Here is a 21,326-nt window from a genome sequence, read left to right on the forward strand (position 1 = left end):
TACAATGTATGTTTATTTACTTAGCTAATATGAAATGGAAGATACAATACATTCAGATCACTTGCAATACAATATTTTGTTTTATTCATTATTTAATTCTCTGATGCATGAAAATATTAAATGAACCAAAATGCTACGATGAAAAAGCAATCCATAGGATCAGTATGAACTGGTGCCATTGTTTCAAATAGGCTGTGATCCACTGGTTTAGTTACAGTAATCTGGTTAAACTTGTGTAAACTCACCCTCTTTGATTTCAGTAATGACTACAGTGAGTTTTGTTGTTGTTGTTTGTTTGTTTTTACCATAGCTGAAAGTTAAAACTACAAAAGTATGACGCAAGTTGTATTGGAGTAGAGTTACCATTTAATTTACAGTCCTGGGACAAGCCCCTTGCCAGTGACTTGCCATGTTACTTGAGTGTAATTACGTTAATGTCACTTAATTGTCTGCAAAGGAAAACGCATCCAGTGTTAGACTGGGTTTTCCAGCAGGCCATATGCACCTCAATGTGTGTTGCATTCACATTCATCAGAGAAAACCCTAAATTTCTCTATCACCTCAGCTGACGGAGATGGTCACTTCAAAGCAGGGGCCGAGTCACAAGGGCAATAGAAGCCTGGGACCGACAAATGCACAAGTTGTAAAACTTAACAAGGTGTGAATGCCCTCTGTGTGCCCTGGCTCTCCAGTATGCAGGGGCAGCCTGTAAGAAGTGGAAGCAGTGCCTGTGGTACACTGCAAAAAATGTTGATTCAGGAGAGGCTTGTGATTTCAGGCTGAATACACTACTTCTTCAATACAAGCAATACAAACTGAGAGACAAAGACACCAGAGAAACCAATTCACACACAATTGACATCCATTAAGGCGAGTGTTTGATCTACCTGATGATGACTTGATGAAGGTCTGGTTTATTGAAAGCCTGGATAAATGGATGCTAACTGATCAGACAGATTGATAAACATAACAACACGATTAACAAGAGACCTGAAGTCCATTGTTTTCTTTACAGGGATGATCAACTGGGGAAAGTGACAATACTCATCTTCAAAGGAAAGCTGGTCATAAACTGGGAAGAGTCAATCATACTGTATGTTTGTGTATGGTTCAGTCTGACAAGTGCTGATTGCAGCTATGAAAAACAACTCATGCCTGATTTGGCTTTAAAGATACAAACACCACCGATGCTATTCATATTATTAATTGATATGTTCAAAGTTAAGGAAAACCACCTGTTTTGTTCAGTTAGCAAAAGGAAAAACACGATTAAGGTTTTAAAGTTATGCTGAGCACCACTCCACTACTTTGGGGCTGTATAATTGTATAGTATTGAGAAAAAAAAGAGTGAAATAACAATTGGATTCATTGAAATTTAACCTGGATGAAAAGTGAGGGGACTTCATCAAATGTCCTTCTTCCTGGGCCAGGCCTCAGCCCCAAACCCTTAACCCAACCTGTCCCAAGGTTAACTGCATGCCACTAATGAAAGCAATCAACAGTGACAGAGCAGCCTGTGGATTGCACTGTTAAGAGCACTGTGTTCCAGCATAGTTCAACTGCCAATGGTGCAACTGTTAAAAAATGTTGTCCAGGTTGCTATATGACAACCACTTACATAACGGTGGAAAAAACTTCATCCTCTGAAAGATGCAGCCCCAGAAATGGCTCATAGATTATGAATGTTTGCACCAAATTGCATAGTAACAGCGGTGAAGACTGTTTCTCTCTGAACTACCAAGTCAATTCAGAATCATTTCAATCTACTGCTGTATCTCAAACAGTTATGTTGGGATTTGTAAATCTAACAGACACATGTCTGCGGCCACACTGCTGAGTTCACATGATTTATTGTATGGACACATATCACAGCTTTCCTTTTCTTATGTTAGAGTTATCCAGTTTGCTATGGCTCCTCCAAGATGAATCAGTGCAGCTGATTCCAAAGTATTAACACACCGAAAGAATATCCTTCCAACAAATTGGCTTTCATTTTAGGGGTCAGGGTTATTAGGTTTATCTGTCAAATAAACACTAGCAGCCGGAATATATAATAAATACAACAGCCTAAAGCGCCAAGTACAACATACCATTCCAACAGAGCTGTTGGACAGTTGCATAAAGTTGTCTTCCTTCAACAAGACAGCTTAAATGACATGTTTTTTACAGTGCAGCAACTCTTGGGGGTAGGAGTGAGTGTTTGGAGAGGAAACATCAGGTGGTTGGTTGGACCACTGGGCATGGACACTTCTGATTTATCTGTGCATTTCAGAATTATGTTGCCGACCTCTTCACCTCGCTACCATTTGTGTCACCCCCAAAGTTCTGTTCAGGCAATCACCCCCACCCCCAAACCTACCAACCACAGAGAATTACCCCCCCCCCCCCCTGTCCACCACCACCACACACACTTCAAGCTGCAGTGTCATCTGCAGTTCAGTACACACACATACACACTAGTCAAAAATAAACAGTCACACAAAGAGTCAAGCTTTGATTCACCAGGTTGCTGAGGAGGTGGTATCACTGATCAGTCATATCTGAATAGAGGTCAGGGTATATTGAGCTTTTACATACTAAAATATAAAAGCAGGTATCCATGTTAATCAAATGTTGTGGTGTGTTTGGTGGTTATGAGAATGGACAGTGTATAGAATATACAGCATTGCCTATGTGATGCAAAGAGATTTTAATCAGTCAAAATTCAGTCAATTTTTCCTAGCAGTAAGCCATTGAGTCATATTGATCACATGAGGGGATTAAAAAACTTTAGAAATGTTTGTGTCTTCAATGTGGCAGTGTGAGTGTTCAGCAGCTTTTTCATTCTATAATGGAAAAAACTGAATATGTGAATTATACATTACCATAACTCCATCTACCACTATCTGGAAAACAGTCAATTCTGTGTCCTGCTGAAACTGCCATTCAGAATTTAGAGTACAGCGCCCTCTAGTGGATAAACCACAGGGTCTCACGTGTTGGTTGTGCCCTACAAACTGGCAAACCTTCAGCCAATATTATAAACGTTTTTTTATATCATAATTTGATTGTTTGTTTGTTTGTTTTGATAGGAGATATATTGTTTTTAACATTTTTACTTGCAGTTACTGTTATGAGAAAATAAAGAGAAAAAAACCCTCAAAACAACTGATTAAAGGAAGACTTTATCAAGATGTTTTGAGATTTTTTTTTTTTTTTTGTAATATCAAACACTGTAATCTCTTTGAGCCAGCTCACAGTCATCTGGGTAGAGTCCTGACAAGCTTTACACACCTGTATTTTGGGCTAGTTAATCCTGTTCTTCATGACAGATCCCCTCAGGCTCAGATTGAAGTTGAAGCATGCATGATATAATATTCAAATCTCTCCATATATGATCTGTTGTGTTGAATGTGGACTTGGACTGAGATAGTGTACGTCAGTCAGAGACTTGTCCCGAAGCTACTCCAGTGTTGTCTTGGTTGCATGCTTTAAGTCAGTGCTGTGCCGAAAGGTGAGCTGTGACCTCAATCTGAGGTCACCTGCGCTCTGGAGCAAGTTTTCTTCAAGGAACTCTTCTTTATTCTGCAACTCCACATTCCTGCTGCTGAGGACCCAGTTTCATTCAGACTCCAGGTAAAGAATAAATAATAAATTCTCCAAAATTCACGTCTTATGAGGCCACTAAGCTCCTGGAAACACTCAAGTGAAACAGGTTATATCATTGTGTTCTGCAGTTTCCTTATGAGGGTTTACAGAAGATGTCATGAACTTTCTAAGTAGACTTATGTCTTTCGAAATCTAGACAGTTTATATTGAAAGTGGAACTCAGTCAAGTTGTTTATGCATCTCAAAGACAATTGAAGCAAAGAGGAAGCATCTGACCACAGACCGAAGACTCATAGTGAAAGTTATGAAGGTTACTTTCCAATTAAGCAGCAAAACATTTTTGAAAACGTTTCCTCTTTGTCATTTTCGATTATTCAGTATAGCCTGATGGGCAGACAGGGCGTGATAAAGTGAAGGGGTCATTTTGAAGCCGTTGTGTCCTGTATAGTTATTCCAGAAGTGCTGTAAAACTTCTGATTATTCACGTGTCGTGCGTGAGTGTGTGCAGCTGGAGGGGAAGTAAATTATTCTGTGGTACAAATTAAGTACATTCACTATAGGTGCTGTACATTTGTGAGGCAGGCTGCTTGCACTTGAGTATTTATTTTTTATGTAGTATGTATTTATTTATTAATTCATATTTTGGTATCCTCCACATTTCAGGGCGACACATTACCTATACATTTTTGACTTGTTTTCAAAATAAAAACTTCACATTCAAAAAGATATTGTTACTATTGAGGCTACAACATGGGTGAGTTATATCTCTTCCAATTGGTCTCATCAGACCTATACTTCAATCTAAATTGAGGAAAAGCTTCAGTGTTGTTATAATCCTGTCATAATCATGTTATAATGACACCTCAGGACAACTAACCAGAACATTGCACTTGTGTTAGCATTGTCTGTAGCCTATTGCAGAGGCAGGCAATGCCTCCAATATTTGAAACACGTGAAACAAGTTTGTATGAACTTTAAAGCAATAACTGTAGTGTCAAACATGTTCAAACTGTGCCAGGTCTTCAGATTAATTCTTCCTACACATAATTGCCACGGAGAAAAAAAAAACGTCATAAATTTAGACCAAACCCACTGCATGCACGCCCTTTATTCCTCTGGGTTTCCCTAACGGGCACTAGATGCTCGCGCGTTTTTACGCAGAGAGGATCCAAGCGCACCGGTCTCCAGCATGGCTCTCAGCTTCTACATCCCTGCGTTGGTGCTGTTGGTACTGTCGATAGTCGGGATCTTGTTAGTGGTCCTTCCCGCTAAACAGGTGGAGGCGCCTCCGGAGAACATGGTAATTATCACTTCTGCTCTACTCGCGCACACAAAGGTTTTGCATATGGGTACGATTACTATAATTACTGTTGGTAATCACTGTGGGTGCATCAGCTGCCCCACACAAAAAATGCTCCTTTAATACAATTTAGTGTTTTCCCACTAATAGAGAAATTGCTCTGCACGGAGTTTTCAGGCTGATGATCTGAACCTTCTCTTTTACTAGTCTGAAAGTTAGATTATTGCTTTGTGGGGTTTTCCCCCTTTGTTGACCATCATACAGACATTTGAAAACGGTGCATGAATAGATCTTATCCTGCCATACACAGTCTTTGGTGTTTGCTTGCAGAACAATGCATGAAAAGAACTTAATGCTTTGAAGATATCGTTGCAAAGAGCGCACACACACAAAGGGAAGCAAAAAAGAGGTGCCCTGAATGACACAATAGCTACAACCACGTAGCGTGTGATGAGAAATCAACAAATCGTGAAAGGGAAATATGTTTGCAGCCAGACCACTTCAACCTTAAAAGGCAAAAAATCAACACGTAGCTTACAGCAGTTTGCAGTTTAAACCAGCGATAGGCTACTGTTGCCACATCCTGTCCCACCCCAGTGAGGTGATGAACAGAACAAGCCACCACAAGTGGGACAACATTATAGAGAAAATAGATTTAACACTTTATCAATGTATGTGGTACGATTATGTGATATTTTGGAGGACTGATATACTGCCAAAATCCAAAAAGTACATTTAAAGATAAAATAATATATACTTTAAGGACTATACATTAAGTTATATAATCCTATGCCAAAACATAAACTTTAAACAGAAAAATTAATACATTTAGAAGTTGTGAGAAAGAGTAAAACCAAATTAAAATCTATTCATTCATATATTTTTTTCAAAGCAATATATTGGCACTTAGTTCACATTCTGAGCAGCAGCTAAACAGTTATGCTGTATGTTCTGGCCCCATGTTGTATTTTCATGCTGTCTGTTGTAGTATGGAATCGTTCTGGATGCAGGCTCGTCCCATACCTCCATGTTCATCTACAAATGGCCAGCTGACAAGGAAAATGGCACCGGTATAGTCACCCAGCACAGCGAGTGTCATGCAAAAGGTGAGATCTTTGGACTAATAATGTTGGTGCCACATACTGTAAGATACTTTTGACCAGTACAGGTTTTTTTCTGGTAGAGTTAGTTATGGTCAGCCTGGAAGAAAGCCTTGTCTGAGAGGTTCTGCCCAAAGAGCAGGAAATTAATAAGAATTATGTTTTGTCAAAGTGCAAATACGAAAATTTGCCCTCAGGTACTTTTCAGATTTTTTTTGTCTTCCTTTGGTGCTCTCAGGATTGATCCATATTATATAGATCCATATTTAGTATGCATTCCCAGAATGCATTATGGTGAGTTCGATCTTCCTGACATTTAATCCTGGGGTAACAGTATGTGATGGCCACATTTCCATCAGAATCCGTCCCCCCACTCATTCTTGTGACCATGAATGATGGTCACATTCACATTTGATTTTCATTTGTAAAAATTACTTTGTCCACCACCACTAATTAAGTGATCATATTTATTTACTATAGGAAGATGGTAAATATCTTTAATGAGATGAGATGAGGGCAGACCAGTCCTAAAGTATCTCTATCACCTCTCTGCTTCAATTATTGGACTCAAAGTTTGATAACGTCAGCTTTTGTCTTATTTCATACTTTGAACTTATACACATCAGTATTGGGTAATTCCAAAGCCTCCTCATGCCACCGCCATATCTGGATACAAGTGGAAGTTGTGTAATGTGGCTGAACAGACCCTCAGTGGTTAAAAGGACACTCTTACTTTCACTTCCACAAAGTTTTTCTGTAAAAAAAAATGTCACTATGCCCTCTCCTTTTCAAGACATTGGCTAAGTGGTCCACTTCCCCACCAGCTCCTGCCAGCTTTTTCCTCTTTTTGCTGACATTTGCTTCCAGAGTTTCCTTACTGAACAACAGTCTTAAGTTCAATGAGTGATTTGTCCTTTCAGACAAGGAAGTTCACTTTTTGAGAAGGTCAAAAGGTTAGGCTCAGGTCTTTGTGAGCAAACTACTTCCCCTGTCTGTCAAGGTGGAGGGATATCCAGCTATGCAGGTGACCGTGGCGGAGCAGCAGAAAGTCTGAGGCTGTGTCTTGACCAAGCTATGAAGGAGATTCCCAAATCCAGACACCATCAAACTCCACTGTACCTTGGAGCCACTGCAGGAATGAGAATCTTGAAGTTAGTCAACTTTCCTGTAATATTACACTAATGTCATTGCCTCATGATTACGCATCACAAATGGATGCTGCAAGAATTGAATATTGTCTCATTCTCCTTTTAACTCTCACAATGTATGTACAGAAAAGTCAACAGTACAGAGGCCGATCGTGTCCTGAAAGAAATAGAAAAAAAACTGCGGTCTTACCCTTTCAATTTCAAAGCGGCAAACATCCTCAGCGGAGCACAGGAGGGCGCGTTTGGCTGGGTCACAGTCAATTATTTAAATGAAAACTTTGCAAAGGTGAGATCTGATCCTTCTGATCAAACATTGTCCCAAGTACATTTGAATTTGTCTTACACCATAATCATCAGTGTGTCTTTTATGTCTCATTTCTTATTTCACTCACACACAGACTGTATAATTATTTATTGACATGGCCTTTAGATATCACATAAATGGGTTCTCTGAAGTATCTTCTAAATAATAATAATGATAATAATAATTTAAAAAAAAAAAAAAAAAAAAATATATATATATATATATATATATATATATATATATTTTTTTTTTTTTTTTAATTTATTTATTTATTTATTTATTTATTTATTTATTTATTTATAATCCCCCATGCACTTTGTCTATGTTTTTTTTTTATTATACTGCATATGCACTCTGGTCGGATGCAAATTGCATTTCGTTGCCTTGTTTTTTTTAACATGTGTAAATAAATTCAATCAATCAATCAATCAATCAATCAATCAATCAATCAATCAATCAATCAATCAATCAATCAATCAATCAATCAATCAATCAATCAATCAATCAAGTAACATCACTACTGGGCGATTTTGTTATTGAGCTTATGAATAATATTAGTCATACATTAGTCATAATAATAAGTATGTAGCGGCCCATTTCTTTGTAATGACTTGTTGTTTGCTTGTCATTTCTGCAAATTTTCTGCAAAAATATATTAATACAGTAAATAAAACTGAGATCTGGGGCCATTTGCAAAACATCTGGGGTTAATGCCCTGGATTTCCAGGCTGAATGACATCTCTGGCACAGATCCATCTGGCATCTGCAGGTGGTGTCACCACCTTTTAGGATCAGGATTCATCCTGTATTTATCTGTATAACACTTCAGTGCCAAACACATGATAGTTCACTCTGAACTAAACCAAAGTGATGGACCAACTGAAAGACAGCAGTGACAAAGGGCCCCAGTGTGTGGCTAAAAGTGAAAGTGTTTGCTGGACGTTGTTTCCTGAGTAAATCTGTCTATTATCCTAACATGTCACATCTTGCCTCTCAGTACGGTTTTGCAGGGCGCTGGCTGCATCCAGGTAGAGAGACAGTTGGGGCTTTGGATTTAGGTGGAGCTTCCACTCAGATCACCTTTGAGACATCAGAAAAGGTGGAGGACAGTGGTGACATGATGGAGCTGAAGCTTTACGGACAAACGTACAAAGTGTACACCCACAGCTTCCTGTGCTATGGCCAGGACCAGTTCCTGAGGAAGCTGACAGCTCTTCTTATTAAGGTAAAGTTGAAAAACAAACATTGAGTAATAAAGGAATAAAGGCTTATAAGCCTGACTTGAAACAAAGACAGTTGCCCATACCCCCACCAGAGGGGTTAAAGGAAAAGATCAGCTAAATGATACCTTCTTCTACCAACTTCCAGACTGCAATAGAAATCCCCTGTCTAGCTGCAGTATGTTTGCACAAAGATACGCTGGGTGAATCTCCACACTCACTACATCAACCTGATTAATTCTGTGTCACTCTGAACACCTCCTGTGTGAACACAGTGGGAGCACAGGAGCGGCCTCTGTTGTCGCTCTGCAAACATGCAGCTCACACGATGCTGTCTGTGTAGACTAGGAGGTTGATGGGAGGATCAATATCACCCTCACTGGGACAGATAGCAGAGTAAACGAAGCTGGAGAATAAATAAGAATAAATGAAGCTGGAGCTGGCAGCCAGTTAAGCTCAGTTGCTTATCATATCTGTTATGCATGAGAGTATCATCATCCTGCCTAACTATTGGAAATATGAAACTTTTTCACTGTTGTGGTGGGACAAGCAGTGGTGTCATATGTCTTTCTCTGTTTGCCTCTTTCAGACTCAAGGTGTAAAGTCCTTTGTGCACCACCCCTGCTACCCCAAACAGTTCAACATGACCATCAAGTTGGGGAAAGATGTGTTTGATTCTCCATGTACTACAAGCTACAGACCATCCAAGTTTGATCCCCAGATGTCTGTGACAGTAGTGGGCACAGGAGATTATGAGAACTGCCTGGGCAACGTGAAAAAGATCTTCTCTTTCAAGCCTTGCAATTTTTCCAAGTGCTCTTTTGATGGAGTCTTCCAACCCAGTGTGAGAGGAAGCTTCATGGTGAGGGAGCATTTCAGACACAAGACATAAGGACACACCATACAAAGATTCATCCATCCATCAGTCAATCCATGTATCAGTCCATCCTATAAGGACTGTGAGGGAGGTGGAGCCAGTCTCATCTGATACAGACTAACAATTCAGAGTTTCAGGAATTTAGAGTCACTAATTAACTTGCATGTCTCGGAGTGAGGAAACCCACACAGGAATGCTGATCATACATAGAAAGGTGCTGGCTGGGTGGCAGATATAAACCCAGAATGTTCTTGCTGTGAGGCGACAGTGCTTACCACCGCCCCAGCGTGCCTTTACACAGATCTTCTGCTGTTCGTTGTCACATCTATTCTCAGATTATCTTTTCTGGCAGCACTTCTCTCAAGGTCTGTTGTACAGTAGTTATCTGATGGGTGGCACTGTGCAAAGGGTCATGGACAGGAAATGCCACAGATCTTCAGAAAGATTACTGCAGCTTTAGTCAGTCTGGTGCATTTCTATGGTCCCCTGGATAAATTGGGAAACTTTTAATTTAGGACCAAAGATGTGCAGCAGACTTTATACCTACCTGCAAGATATCAGGAAGACACTGTGGCCTTGTTGGAGTTTTAAATGTAGCTGGCTAAACTAAAGCCTAAAGGCCCTAAACCAGTTATCTCAGACACTGAAGACATTTTCCTTGTAAGTATGAAATACACTGTAGGCTAAGTCACAAAGAACTAAAACTTCAGCCAATGGATGTAATATAACAGAACAAAATGTTGAGTGTGGTGCAACTGGTCTGGACTAACTACGTTCCCATGTCTCCATAGGCGTTTTCGGCCTACTTCTTCACTCACAAATACGTCACCCAAATCTCCAACATCTCCATCACATCCCCCAGTCAGATGAAGGCAGCAATCGAGCTGGTCTGCAACAAGACCGTCCCTCAGGTACTCTCGAACACACTGCCTTTTGTGCCTAACCCACTACAGATAAGGATTCTCAAATATGTTCATGATTAAAACAAACAAACAGGCAAGTAGACCCTGATGTTGGCCCAAAAACAATCTTATCTTGCTACTGAATATTGTAGACATTTCTATACCATTTTAGAACTGGATTGCCTCATGAACGATTTATTAATGGCTTATAACTAGTTTATTAATTGGTTTGTTAACACTTAAAAATGTGTTCGGCCTCAAATCAGTTTTTGATTCCCCCACCATTCATCATCTCTGCCCACCATCCGTATTTTCACGACCATTTATTTACCATTTACAAACATTTGTAACCAAGGCTCTTCAACCAGTTATAAATTATTGTAAGTCACTGATAACATTAAGAAGATGTAAACGTGTAAAACTTGGTTGTACATGTTTTTATTTGTGATGAATAACGGGTCAACAACTAAATCAATAACCAAGTTACAAATCAGTTATAAATCCTCTATTGTCTTAACGTTGTTTACTAAGTGCATTTTTGTTCTCACAGATGACTGCAAAGACAAAGCAGCAAGAGAAATACATGAAGAAAGTCTGTGCTGTCGCCACTTTCATCGAGGTCCTCTTAACAGAAGGCTATGATTTCAGTGAGCGTTCCTTTCCCTCTATCTCTTTCAAGGAAAAGGTGAGGAGTGAGGGAATTAACTAAATATTTATGCACATAATTTGCTGGCAGTTTAATGTATGTGTGTGTGTGTTCAGTGTATGCTGTACTGAAAACAGGTTGGTGTGCTGCTCTTGTGTTGCTGCAGGCAGGAGGAGCGGCTGTAGGCTGGGCTTTGGGATACATGCTGATCCTGAGCAACATGGTCCCAGCAGAGAGCGCCTCACTGATGAAGGCTCTGCCCTCTGGGCCCTGGATCGCCATCCTCATCATTTTCATCGCTCTCCTCCTCTTTGGAGTGGGTCATTTTCTGATAACCTACAGAAACACAAAAAATAAAGAAGGCATGGTGTGAGGTGGCACACACACGGAGGTGGTGCACATATACCAGTCCAAAGAGTTTGTCTTTCCAAGTTTTTCTGTCTTCATTTTCCATTCCAGTTGCAATTTAGTCAGGGATTTTTTAAATTGTTTGATATCCTGCATTGTTTTCTTTGTAAATCTATAAACTTTCTTGTTGTGGAAATTCAGTGTGTTTTACTTGAAATTTCAGAATAAACCAGAATAAATCTTTAGGTGCTCGCTAAAACAACAGATTCTGTCCTGTGTTTCAGTTTCTTATTTGCATATGACACTCTAAAACCACCAAAAAATTATTTGAATGACTGAACATTTGTGGTGAATCCCGTTGTGGTGATAAGATAAATATGACTGCTGAGTGAAACCTTTATAATTTAGGTTTTATCCTGCAGAGCAACAATGACAGAGAACCCCATTAAATTATATGAATGATAAGGGGAAAAAAGCATCATTGCTTCCTGTATTCTCTTGCAGAGGAAACACTGCTTTGCCATCCCACAATTCCTGTTCGTAACACTGTCCTGTCTCAATAAAGGCCTCCCAGACCCAGAAATTATGTTACATGATCTTCATAGAAAACACTTGTTAAGGGAACTGTGACATCTGCAGTCCAAAGCAGGTCATGAAAATGTTTTTATAAACCCAAAATATGAACAAGAGAGGGACCTTTTGAGGATTCAGATGGACTGTAGGACATCCTGGGGAATGCTATTTTGAATCATATTTGCCAAAAAATGATAATAGATTGATAAAAGAATAGGCTACAAGGGCAGTAGGTGACAATAATGATCAATGTGGTTGCAACATGCCATCAAAACGATGAAGACCATCGACCATTGATCGGCTAGGAGAGGGGGGAACTAGTAGCTAACTCAGCTGCTGTTTCCGACGGACCCTTTTACCAAGTTGCACCACAGGAAGTTTGCTGTGACAGCGGAAAGCGTAATGTGTTGGTGTGTTTAGTAGAAAGCGGTTGTATTTGCGACTACAGATTCACACACTAGGTAGATATAATATTTTTTTCCCCAAAACATAATTTCATCCATTGATGATTGAACGGAAACGAAGATGTTCGCGGGGCTGCCGGAGCTCGGGATATCCAACGGAGAGGACCTGAAAGAAACTCTCACCAACTGCACTGAGCCTCTGAAAGCCATTGACCAGTTTCAGGTAAGAAGACTCCTGCTTTACATGGACCATGTTGTGTGAAATACCTACAGCTTACACCGTGTTGTTGCATGATCCTCCGTTATCCAACATCGGTTCATTCATCGCTGTCGAAATGAATGAAAGACTGATTAAAAACGCGGCTGCAGCTCTCACGTGCAACAAGTTATTAAGCACATCTGGTTACGGATGTTGATAATGTATGTGAACATGAGAGGTTTAACGCGCCAATACCATTTATAGTATAAATACAGACCGTTCAGACCAAATTGGAAACGTTGCACACAGTGGTGGAGGTCCTAACGTTACTGATACAATGTGAGGGGGCGTGAGGAGGAAGAAGAAAATGAGTTTAGCGACTTGTATCAGGCTGTGTGGCTTATTTGGTTGAGAGAGAATTAAAAATAAAAATAAAAAAATACTGAAATGCATCTGAATTGTAAGGATGAAACGAACTTCCGGTTCGTCAGGTAAGGAAACCGACTCCGACCTCGTTTCATCCACTGTCCGTCTGTTGCTGTCGAAACGTCTTGATTGGAGCCACACAGGTATCAATCAATTATCAGTTTCGAAACAAGAAATTAATACATTAATAAAAGAACGTCCGAAATAAATGAGGCAATAAATATGTAAATATATATAAGTGAGTAAATCATATAAAATGATTAAGAAAATAAACACATATACTGTACATTCATAAATAAATAGCCTACCCAAACCTTTTCTTATTATTTACGAGCTATCTATATATTTCTGAGGACTTAATTCAGTAACCATGCACGAACCACGCCCCCTCATTTGAATAAAACAATAAAAAAGAGCGGGAATACATGTGACCTCATAAAAGTTTTTCAAAAATTAATAAATGTGTAATTATCAAGAATTCTTCCCCTGAAATTTATAAAAAGGTCATTACACAAAATAAAATAGATAAATAAAAGCTATTTATTTATTCATGAATCGTTATATGGCTGTTTATTTAGCCTACTCACTTAGACAATATATTATTATAATATATTATCTATTTTTGTCTTATGGTGAGGTCGATTGACCTTTATAGACAAGACAGGTATCCATTTCTACCCTGATTAGTTCATTTGATTTGTTTAATCATCTTATGTCTTGAAATAGGTCTTTTAAGGAATATGTTCAGTCAAATTAGCAGTTGTATCTGCAGAGATTTCACTGGTGTGTGAAATGTCTCTAGTTCTGTTTAATCAGACATCTGTCACTGTAAATGAGCAAGAACTAAACCCTGACGAGTCTTCGATACTTTACTTGACTGCAGATGGAAAATGGCATCCTGCTGCCGACGCTACAGTCTGCTCTTCCCTTCCTCGACCTCCATGGGACACCTCGGCTGGAGTTCCACCAGTCTGTGTTTGACGAGCTTCGAGATAAGCTGATGGAGCGAGTCGCCACCATTGCAGAGGGCAAGGAAGAGGACAGGTAATTTATCAGTCAGTTTTGTTTTACAAGGAACATTTCCCTGAAGGAACAAGCCTGAATGTGATTGTGCTTTGTTTTGTCTCCATGTACAGATATGGGAAACTTGAAGAACTTCTGGAGAAGAGCTTTCCACTTGTCAAAATGCCGTCCATTCAGCCTGTCGTCATGCAGGTGCTGAAGCATCTCCCCAAGGCAAGTGGTTCAAAGACTGCAGCATATTAACATGTGAACAGTCAAACAGTCTTTTACTTGCTTAATGTCCTTTTGACTTTTATTTTGACTTCTTTATACTTCACTTCTTCTTAAGTGAGTATCTGATGATGCCAGACCCTCTAACAAAACAACTCTTTTCATATGTTGAAAGACAATGAAAAGGAAAAGACTATCTCCATCTATGTTGAATTAAAACACAAACAAAACAAGCTGCAGGTTTTTCCTCATGACACTACCAAAACAAAACACATACTAACCACTCAGCCTGTCACAATTATTACATAATTGCCTGATTGCAATTATTTGAGCTGACTGCAATTACTTTGCATAATCGTTTAAATCGTTTCCATTCATCTGTATAAAAACATCTAACTAACAGAAATGTCATATTTCCATCATTATTTTCTTCATCATTTTCCACCGTTTGACTGAGGTTTGACTGGTCCTCTTTCAGTGACATCATCGCGTTGTGCCCCCTTCTTATTCTTCTGCTACGGTTTAATGACATGTGTGGAGCGCCACAAACTGTTTATTTCTAATAATCGATGAGCATCTATTGACATTGGCATCATAGATTTAGTTGCACAGCCAATAAATGGCTCTTCTTCTTCTTCATAAGGTGTATGTGTATTATTAAACAATGTTTAGGCTTATACTATAAGAAATGCATATAATGTTCGCAGAAAGACGATTAAATTGTTAATCACAATTATTTGTATATTGTATTTCATGATTTCATGAGTCCTACTAACCACAGTATTAAGGTCATAACCTCTGTTTAGACAGTGATATCCAGTCCTGTCATCAAAACACCAAAATGTCAGGAAATCCTCAGTGACCATGTCTGCTCTGAGTCTTATGGGGATCCATGTCACAGTTGTCATTGTTGTAAAAGAGGTTATGATGATATTTACCACATGCTCCTTCCTGCAGGTGCCAGAGAAAAAACTAAAGATGGTCATGGCTGACAAGGAGCTCTACAAGGTGTGTGCGGTGGAGGTGAAAAGGCAGATCTGGCAGGACAACCAGGCTCTGTTTGGAGACGAAGTGTCCCCGCTGCTAAAGCAGTACATCGTGGAGAAGGAAGCAGCTCTGTTCAGCAGCGACCTCTCCATCTTGCACAATTTCTTCAGCCCTTCTCCCAAAACACGGCGCCAAGGCGAGGTAAGTGACCGGCCGCCATCACATTTCCTTTACACCAAACCAAAGGTAACTGTTACTAACGTTGAGTTGTACGCTACAGGTGGTCCTGAAGCTGACGCAGATGATCGGAAAGAACGTCAAGCTGTACGACATGGTGCTGCAGTTTTTACGAACTCTCTTCCTGCGAACGCGAAACGTCCACTACTGCACCCTGAGAGCAGAGCTGCTGATGTCTCTGCATGACTTAGACATCAGTGAGATCTGCTCTGTAGACCCCTGCCACAAGGTAAGGACAGCACAAACAGCCTGGGTTTCCTTTGTTTTGGCCTTCCTTGTGTCATATCATATGTTTTTGTCTTTTTTCTTTTCCTTTTTGTCTTGTCTGCTGTGACAGTTCACTTGGTGTTTAGACGCCTGCATCCGCGAGAAGTTTGTGGACGGAAAGCGGGCGCGAGAGTTGCAAGGTTTCCTGGACGGAGTAAAGAAAGGACAGGAGCAAGTCTTAGGGTAACACACAATGAGAAAGAACAGATGAACAGAGCTGCTCATCACCATTGAATAGATGAATGAATGAATGCCTTTTTGTTTCAGGGACCTGTCCATGATCCTCTGTGACCCGTTTGCTTGCAACACCCTGGTGCTGAGCATCATGAGGAACCTGCAAGAGCTGCTAAGTCAGGAGGCTTTACCCAGGGTGAGCACCTTGTGTAAAAGGATGCTGTCAACATGATAGAAAGTCATGCTGATTGTTGTCCTGTTATTCTAATGATTGACAGCAGGGGGCGGTCATGTGATAAGAACCGCCTTGGGCTGTGCTAAAATGATCTTGTGAATCCTCTTCTTATCAACCTCAATGTAAAACGAAATGAGGTAAAGAAAAGAAAATTCATGAGGGCTTAGAAGAAGAGTCTGAGTACACTATCACCTATCTACAACACAATAACAATCGTCCTTTCCTAACTGCAGAAACAAAACAAACAGGATTGCGAAAAAAGATTATACAAATTGAGAAAGTTGAGCCATTAAAAGTAATGATAACTAAATAATAATAACGAGCTGAGCAAGAGGTCAGAATCTATTTAGACATAATAGAAGGAGAGAAAATTCATTAAAAGCTTTTATTCATCCTGCTTTACACAATGGAGGTGGGTTAATCAAACAGCCTTTATCTATACATGTGTAATTGAGTATTTTGCTTCAGTCGATTAGACAAGGATTTTTGTCAGCTCTGATGCTTCTATAACTACAGTATGTGTGGCTGCTGTGGTAAAACAGTGATACGTTGCTTTAAATGTTGCAATAGCAAAGTCCAGTGTTTCCTCTACTGAGGCAGAGAAGATAGGAAACTCCTCTCGTTATCGCTTTTGTTTTAAAACATTCAAAACATGAGGAAGGAAGTGCATTCATCATGTTTGTTTGATCACAGGGATACGGACGGGATGTTCTGAGGTCTCACATACAAACATTGTGTACACACAAAAAAACATTGTTTTTTACATAAACAGTCAGATTTATCATGTGTAAAGTCTGAGAATTTATATTTTTCTTTAGCAGATATGTGGTTTACCGACCAGTTTAATTGCAATATGCTTAATTAAAGTCCCACATTTTATTAGTGATTTATTTAATGTGTCAGACAGTCCATAAGAATATACGTATATTTGTGGTTTTTAAGAACCAAAAACGATCCCAATGTAGTTTTACATCTCCTTTCTCAGACTTCCACCTGCAGCTCAAGTAACAACAGGTAGTTGAGCCAATCAGAGGGGAGGAGGCTCTGATCCTCTCTTCTGATTGGTTCAGCCTTGCAGAGCTTTGTTTACTGTATTTGTTCCATTTATACGTAAGATGTCGTGGTTTCCTCACACACCCCAGTGTATCAGCAGCATCTGAAATGCTTGTGTGTGTGTGTGTGACTGAACAGGACAGTTCAGACCTGATGCTGCTGCTGAGGATGCTGTCGCTGGGTCAAGGAGCGTGGGACATGATCGACAGCCAAGTCTTTAAAGAGCCTCGTCTGGTGCGTACAGCATGTTACCAAATCTTAGCAGACTGTCTGAAGGTCTATTTTTTTTAAACCAGCTGAAGCTCCTTGGTTAAAAATCCCACTTTAATCAGTGACCAAATGTGCACTCACCTCCAGGATCTGGAGGTCGTGACCCGCTTCCTGCCCGCCATGATGTCGGTGGTAGTTGATGATCACACCTTCATAGTTGAACAGAAACTTCCAAGTGAGGAGAAGAGCTCGCAGGCGTACCCCACCGCCCTGCCCGATGCCTTCAACAGGTAAGACACTGCAGGAGGAGACCAGGTGAAATGAAATAACTCACATAATGAGATGCTTTCATCAGGAGCAGCACCTGAAAAGTTCAAAGAGGAAATCTTTACCTCAACAAGCTTGGGGTTTATCTAAAAATAAAAAAGGAACCAGTATTCAGCTGTTCAATTGGAGAGTTTTTGTTTGCAACCAGAAACAACAGCAGCCTAACCAATAAACTACTTTAATTTAATCTAAGTTTTACTGCTAAGTTTTTAGATGTATTAGGACCAAAATTTCTGGAGCGGTCTTTTATGTCGCCCAGGTGTCTGATGTGACTGATGTGGGATCAGTATTATAATCATAACTGTTGTTGTGTTTATACTGTGAAAGTTCATTATGTCTGCTGAATACTTTATTTTAGGTTCTTTTTTTAGACAAAGAGGATTTCTTCACCTTGTTGACTAGTTTCAACAAGGTGAAGAAACCTTCTTTGTCTAAAAAAAGAACCAAAAACAAAACAAAACAAAACTAAATGTTGTTGTGTTTCCCTCAGGTACCTGCAGGAGAACAGAGTGGCCTGCGAGATGGGTCTGTACTACGTCCTCCACATCGCTAAGCTGAGGAATAAGAATGCCTTACAGAGGTTGCTGCCAGCCCTGGGTGAGTGCAACATTTTAACTGTTCATTTTACTGTCATCATGCTTCTTCCAGGTTTCTAGTTTATTTTCTTATTGAAAAATTGAAAATTAGTTAAGTTAGTTTTCATGGAGGACACTCTGCTGCGAGAGCTGGTTCAGTTTCTGCCAGGGCTCCTCCTCTAAAAGCCTGGTCAGCTTCACCGACTAAAACAAATCAAGCAAAAAGACCTAAAGGAAGATGTAGAAGCCAGACTGACCTGTGCTGTTTACCCACAGTGGAGACCTACAATGACATGGCCTTTGGCGACATCTTCCTGCACCTGCTGACTGGACACCTCACCCTGCTCTCTGACGAGTTTGGATCTGACGAGTTTTGCTCTGTTGTCTTCGACGGCTTCCTCCTCACGTCTTTCTCCAGGTGGGTGCTGCAAACCCACAATCAAGTGTCGCAGATGATATCATCATCATTAAGACACTAAGTGGAGTTTCATTTCTGTTACATTGAACTCAAACGTCACCACAGTTTGTGTCTCTGTCTGAATATTTTCCAGTAAGGAGAACGTCCACAGACACACCCTGAGAATGTTACTGCATCTTCAACACAAAGTGCTGCCGTCATACATGGAAACCCTCATGAAAACTCTTGAACCTCCAAAACAGGTTGGCCTTGCCCCCCTCCTCTTTTGCTTGTGCTTCAAAATGGACAGCAGTGTTAGTGATGTGGTGAATCAGAGAAGAGCTCTCCCTCTTCTCCGTCTGCCTGCAAACTGGGTCAGGAGCTGTGTGTAATTCACACACATGGCTGGAGCTGTAACTTCATTAATTATAAAAACTTCTGGTGTGACAGTGTTCGTACAGTTTGCTTCCTGACCCAAATGTTTCTGTGCACAGCGGACATGTGAGCCGCTGCACAGATCCACACTCTCTGCAGTGAAGTCTTTTTATTTGGAAAGGCAAATCTCCATCACATACATTAATGACAACCATTAGTCATTCAAGGACATAGGAAAGGATGGATACAGAAAGTCTGAGTCCATACTTCCCTTCTGGGATTTTCTTTTACGGACCACTAAATATTCCAGTTGGGAACAATAAGAAAACAGGACAGAACTGGGGAGTGCACCATCTCAGACAATCAAAACGTCATGTTTCAAACAATAGATAGATGCCCAAATACAAAGTTTCACATTTAAACGTAATGTTTACATTAAATACATTTTTAATATGTTTTTGGATCTCTTCCTAGTAAGGTCTTATTGTCTGGCAGTTCCAAAAAATATGGAAGTGGTTGGCTCCATTAGACCCACAAAGTTTCCAACAAGCGTCCCTGCTGCCCTGATGTTGTTTCTGAATGGGTGTGACAAAAAATCTTGCAATATTTTTTCCAGCAGAACTCCTGCCATGTGTTTGAGAACCATTGTAGCTGGCTTTTACTGTTTTAATTGCAGTAATGTGTGCAACATTATTACAAGCATGAATGAAGAATTAAAAAAAAAAAAAAAAAGATTTATTGTACTCAACCTTAAATTACTGTAGTCACTGTGGAAATATTCAGGTAAAGGTCTTTCTACTGTATATATTGTTATTACTCATTGCAAAGGTGAACTGCTTCATCACTTCATACAAATAGGGTCTAAAGTTCACAGATCCAAAAGCACTCAGCTGCGGGTTTACATTTTTTTACTCAAGGCAAAAGTAGGAAAAGAGACATTTGCACACTGTGCTAATAGCTCCCAGAAATGTTATTAAAAAGGCAACATGTGCATCTGGAAGCTGTGAGCACAGTGGGCAGATTTTCTTTCCTTACTTTTACCTTTAGTTTCATCAATTTCCAAATTGGCGTGTCAGTAAAAGAGCCGTCTAAAAGTCATTCTGATACATCACAATAAGACTACCTAACAAATCAATTCTGAATGGTTTATAACTAGATTATTAATTAGCATAGTGTGTAGCACGGACTTGTTGTTCTATTGTGTGTATGTGTGTGTTGTACTGACACTGTGATGCTGTGCCCTGTAACCACAGTGTAGTGAACCGGTCAAGGAGCTCTACACAAGCCTAATGGAGAAGCTGGAGGCACAGAAGAAGAGCCCGCCACCGCCAGACGAAACTCCATCCCTGGACCTCGGGCTGCACCCGGTCACTGTCCCCACCACCGCCTCCACGCCGACCACACCCATCTGAGACGGAGGGCTCAGAATCAGTGACTGAGTGTAAATACAGCTACCAGACGGCTTGCTGTATTTTTTTTGTTGTTGTTTTAAATCATCATTATTATTTTTTTGTGTAGTTTCTTTAGCTGCTGGTTTCAGAGGAGGTTTTCCATCTCTGACAATGATTCCAGCAGCCAGAGGTTTTTCTTTAAGGGGGGGAGGGGGTCATGACTTTTCTAAAAAACTTTGTGTTGCAGCAATATTGTCCAGATATACAGAACTTTCATATGTATCAGTATGTTCCACTTGAGATGTGTCAGTAGTGCAAGAAAGGTGTAAATAAATGGTTATTAGCAATACAGAGTGGTTACTGTGTGACAAGGTGCCATGCAACATCTCATGCAACACTGCAGCACCTCTATAGGAGCCTAAATGCTATTTTTAGTTGATTAGTATTTGGATAATAATTTAAGTCTACATTTAAGAAGAGGTTGTTGTTAATTATAATAAAAATGGGTTATTTACATTATTTACAGGTGAACAGTTAATATTAATAAGTTACTATTTAATTCATTTCACTTAAAAATGTGTGGATGTTTAGAGGTTAAAAAATCGCACATGTAACCTTTAATGCGGATTGATACGTGTGTGCGCATTCACGTGAAGAAGTCAGTCAGGTCAGTCGTCATGGAGTGGAGCCACACAGTTTTTTGACCTCTGCCTTTACCTCGGCCTTTACCTCTGCATTTACTCAGCATTATAGATATTTTGCTCTGGCCTTTTTTATTTTCATCATGCTGGATTATTGTATCTTGTTTTATTTTTCGGAGTAAACTATGA

General features: G+C 39.9%; 3 protein-coding genes across 3 annotated transcripts in view; all 3 read left to right on the forward strand.

Moving 5' to 3' along the window:
- Window positions 1-21,326, forward strand: part of ehmt1a (euchromatic histone-lysine N-methyltransferase 1a) — a 130,745-nt gene that overhangs the window by 73,771 nt on the left and 35,648 nt on the right. The window lies entirely within an intron of this gene.
- LOC310991615 (ectonucleoside triphosphate diphosphohydrolase 2-like) lies at window positions 4,733-11,476 on the forward strand. The gene is made up of 9 exons (XM_083979402.1): window positions 4,733-4,888; window positions 5,877-5,994; window positions 6,989-7,139; window positions 7,263-7,422; window positions 8,438-8,665; window positions 9,250-9,522; window positions 10,329-10,448; window positions 10,990-11,124; window positions 11,252-11,476. Exons 1-9 carry the CDS (start codon window positions 4,778-4,780, stop codon window positions 11,456-11,458), a joined length of 1,503 nt encoding a protein of 500 aa, XP_083835528.1. The 5' UTR covers window positions 4,733-4,777; the 3' UTR covers window positions 11,459-11,476.
- Window positions 12,404-20,736, forward strand: nelfb (negative elongation factor complex member B). Its single transcript, XM_083978772.1, has 13 exons — window positions 12,404-12,633; window positions 13,919-14,079; window positions 14,172-14,271; window positions 15,226-15,456; window positions 15,536-15,721; window positions 15,830-15,942; window positions 16,027-16,129; window positions 17,360-17,455; window positions 17,579-17,721; window positions 18,249-18,355; window positions 18,610-18,751; window positions 18,885-18,993; window positions 20,359-20,736. The coding sequence occupies exons 1-13, from the start codon at window positions 12,532-12,534 to the stop codon at window positions 20,515-20,517; spliced, it is 1,752 nt and encodes a 583-aa protein (XP_083834898.1). The 5' UTR covers window positions 12,404-12,531; the 3' UTR covers window positions 20,518-20,736.

This window comes from Trachurus trachurus, assembly GCF_905171665.1.
Source record: "Trachurus trachurus genome assembly, chromosome: 9".
Taxonomy (NCBI): Eukaryota; Metazoa; Chordata; class Actinopteri; order Carangiformes; family Carangidae; genus Trachurus; species Trachurus trachurus.

What these genes read in the sequence shown, in the direction of transcription:
- LOC310991615 (XM_083979402.1), top strand. Translation starts at nt 4,778, where the DNA reads ATGGCTCTCAGCTTCTACATCCCTGCGTTGGTGCTGTTGGTACTGTCG. An exon ending in GCAGGAATGAGAATCTTGAA is followed by an intron (nt 7,140 to 7,262) that starts GTTAGTCAACTT and finishes ATGTATGTACAG; the next exon opens with AAAAGTCAACAGTACAGAGG. An exon ending in GTGTGAGAGGAAGCTTCATG is followed by an intron (nt 9,523 to 10,328) that starts GTGAGGGAGCAT and finishes ATGTCTCCATAG; the next exon opens with GCGTTTTCGGCCTACTTCTT.
- nelfb (XM_083978772.1), top strand. Translation starts at nt 12,532, where the DNA reads ATGTTCGCGGGGCTGCCGGAGCTCGGGATATCCAACGGAGAGGACCTG. An exon ending in GTCAGGAGGCTTTACCCAGG is followed by an intron (nt 16,130 to 17,359) that starts GTGAGCACCTTG and finishes GTGACTGAACAG; the next exon opens with GACAGTTCAGACCTGATGCT. An exon ending in TCTTTAAAGAGCCTCGTCTG is followed by an intron (nt 17,456 to 17,578) that starts GTGCGTACAGCA and finishes ACTCACCTCCAG; the next exon opens with GATCTGGAGGTCGTGACCCG.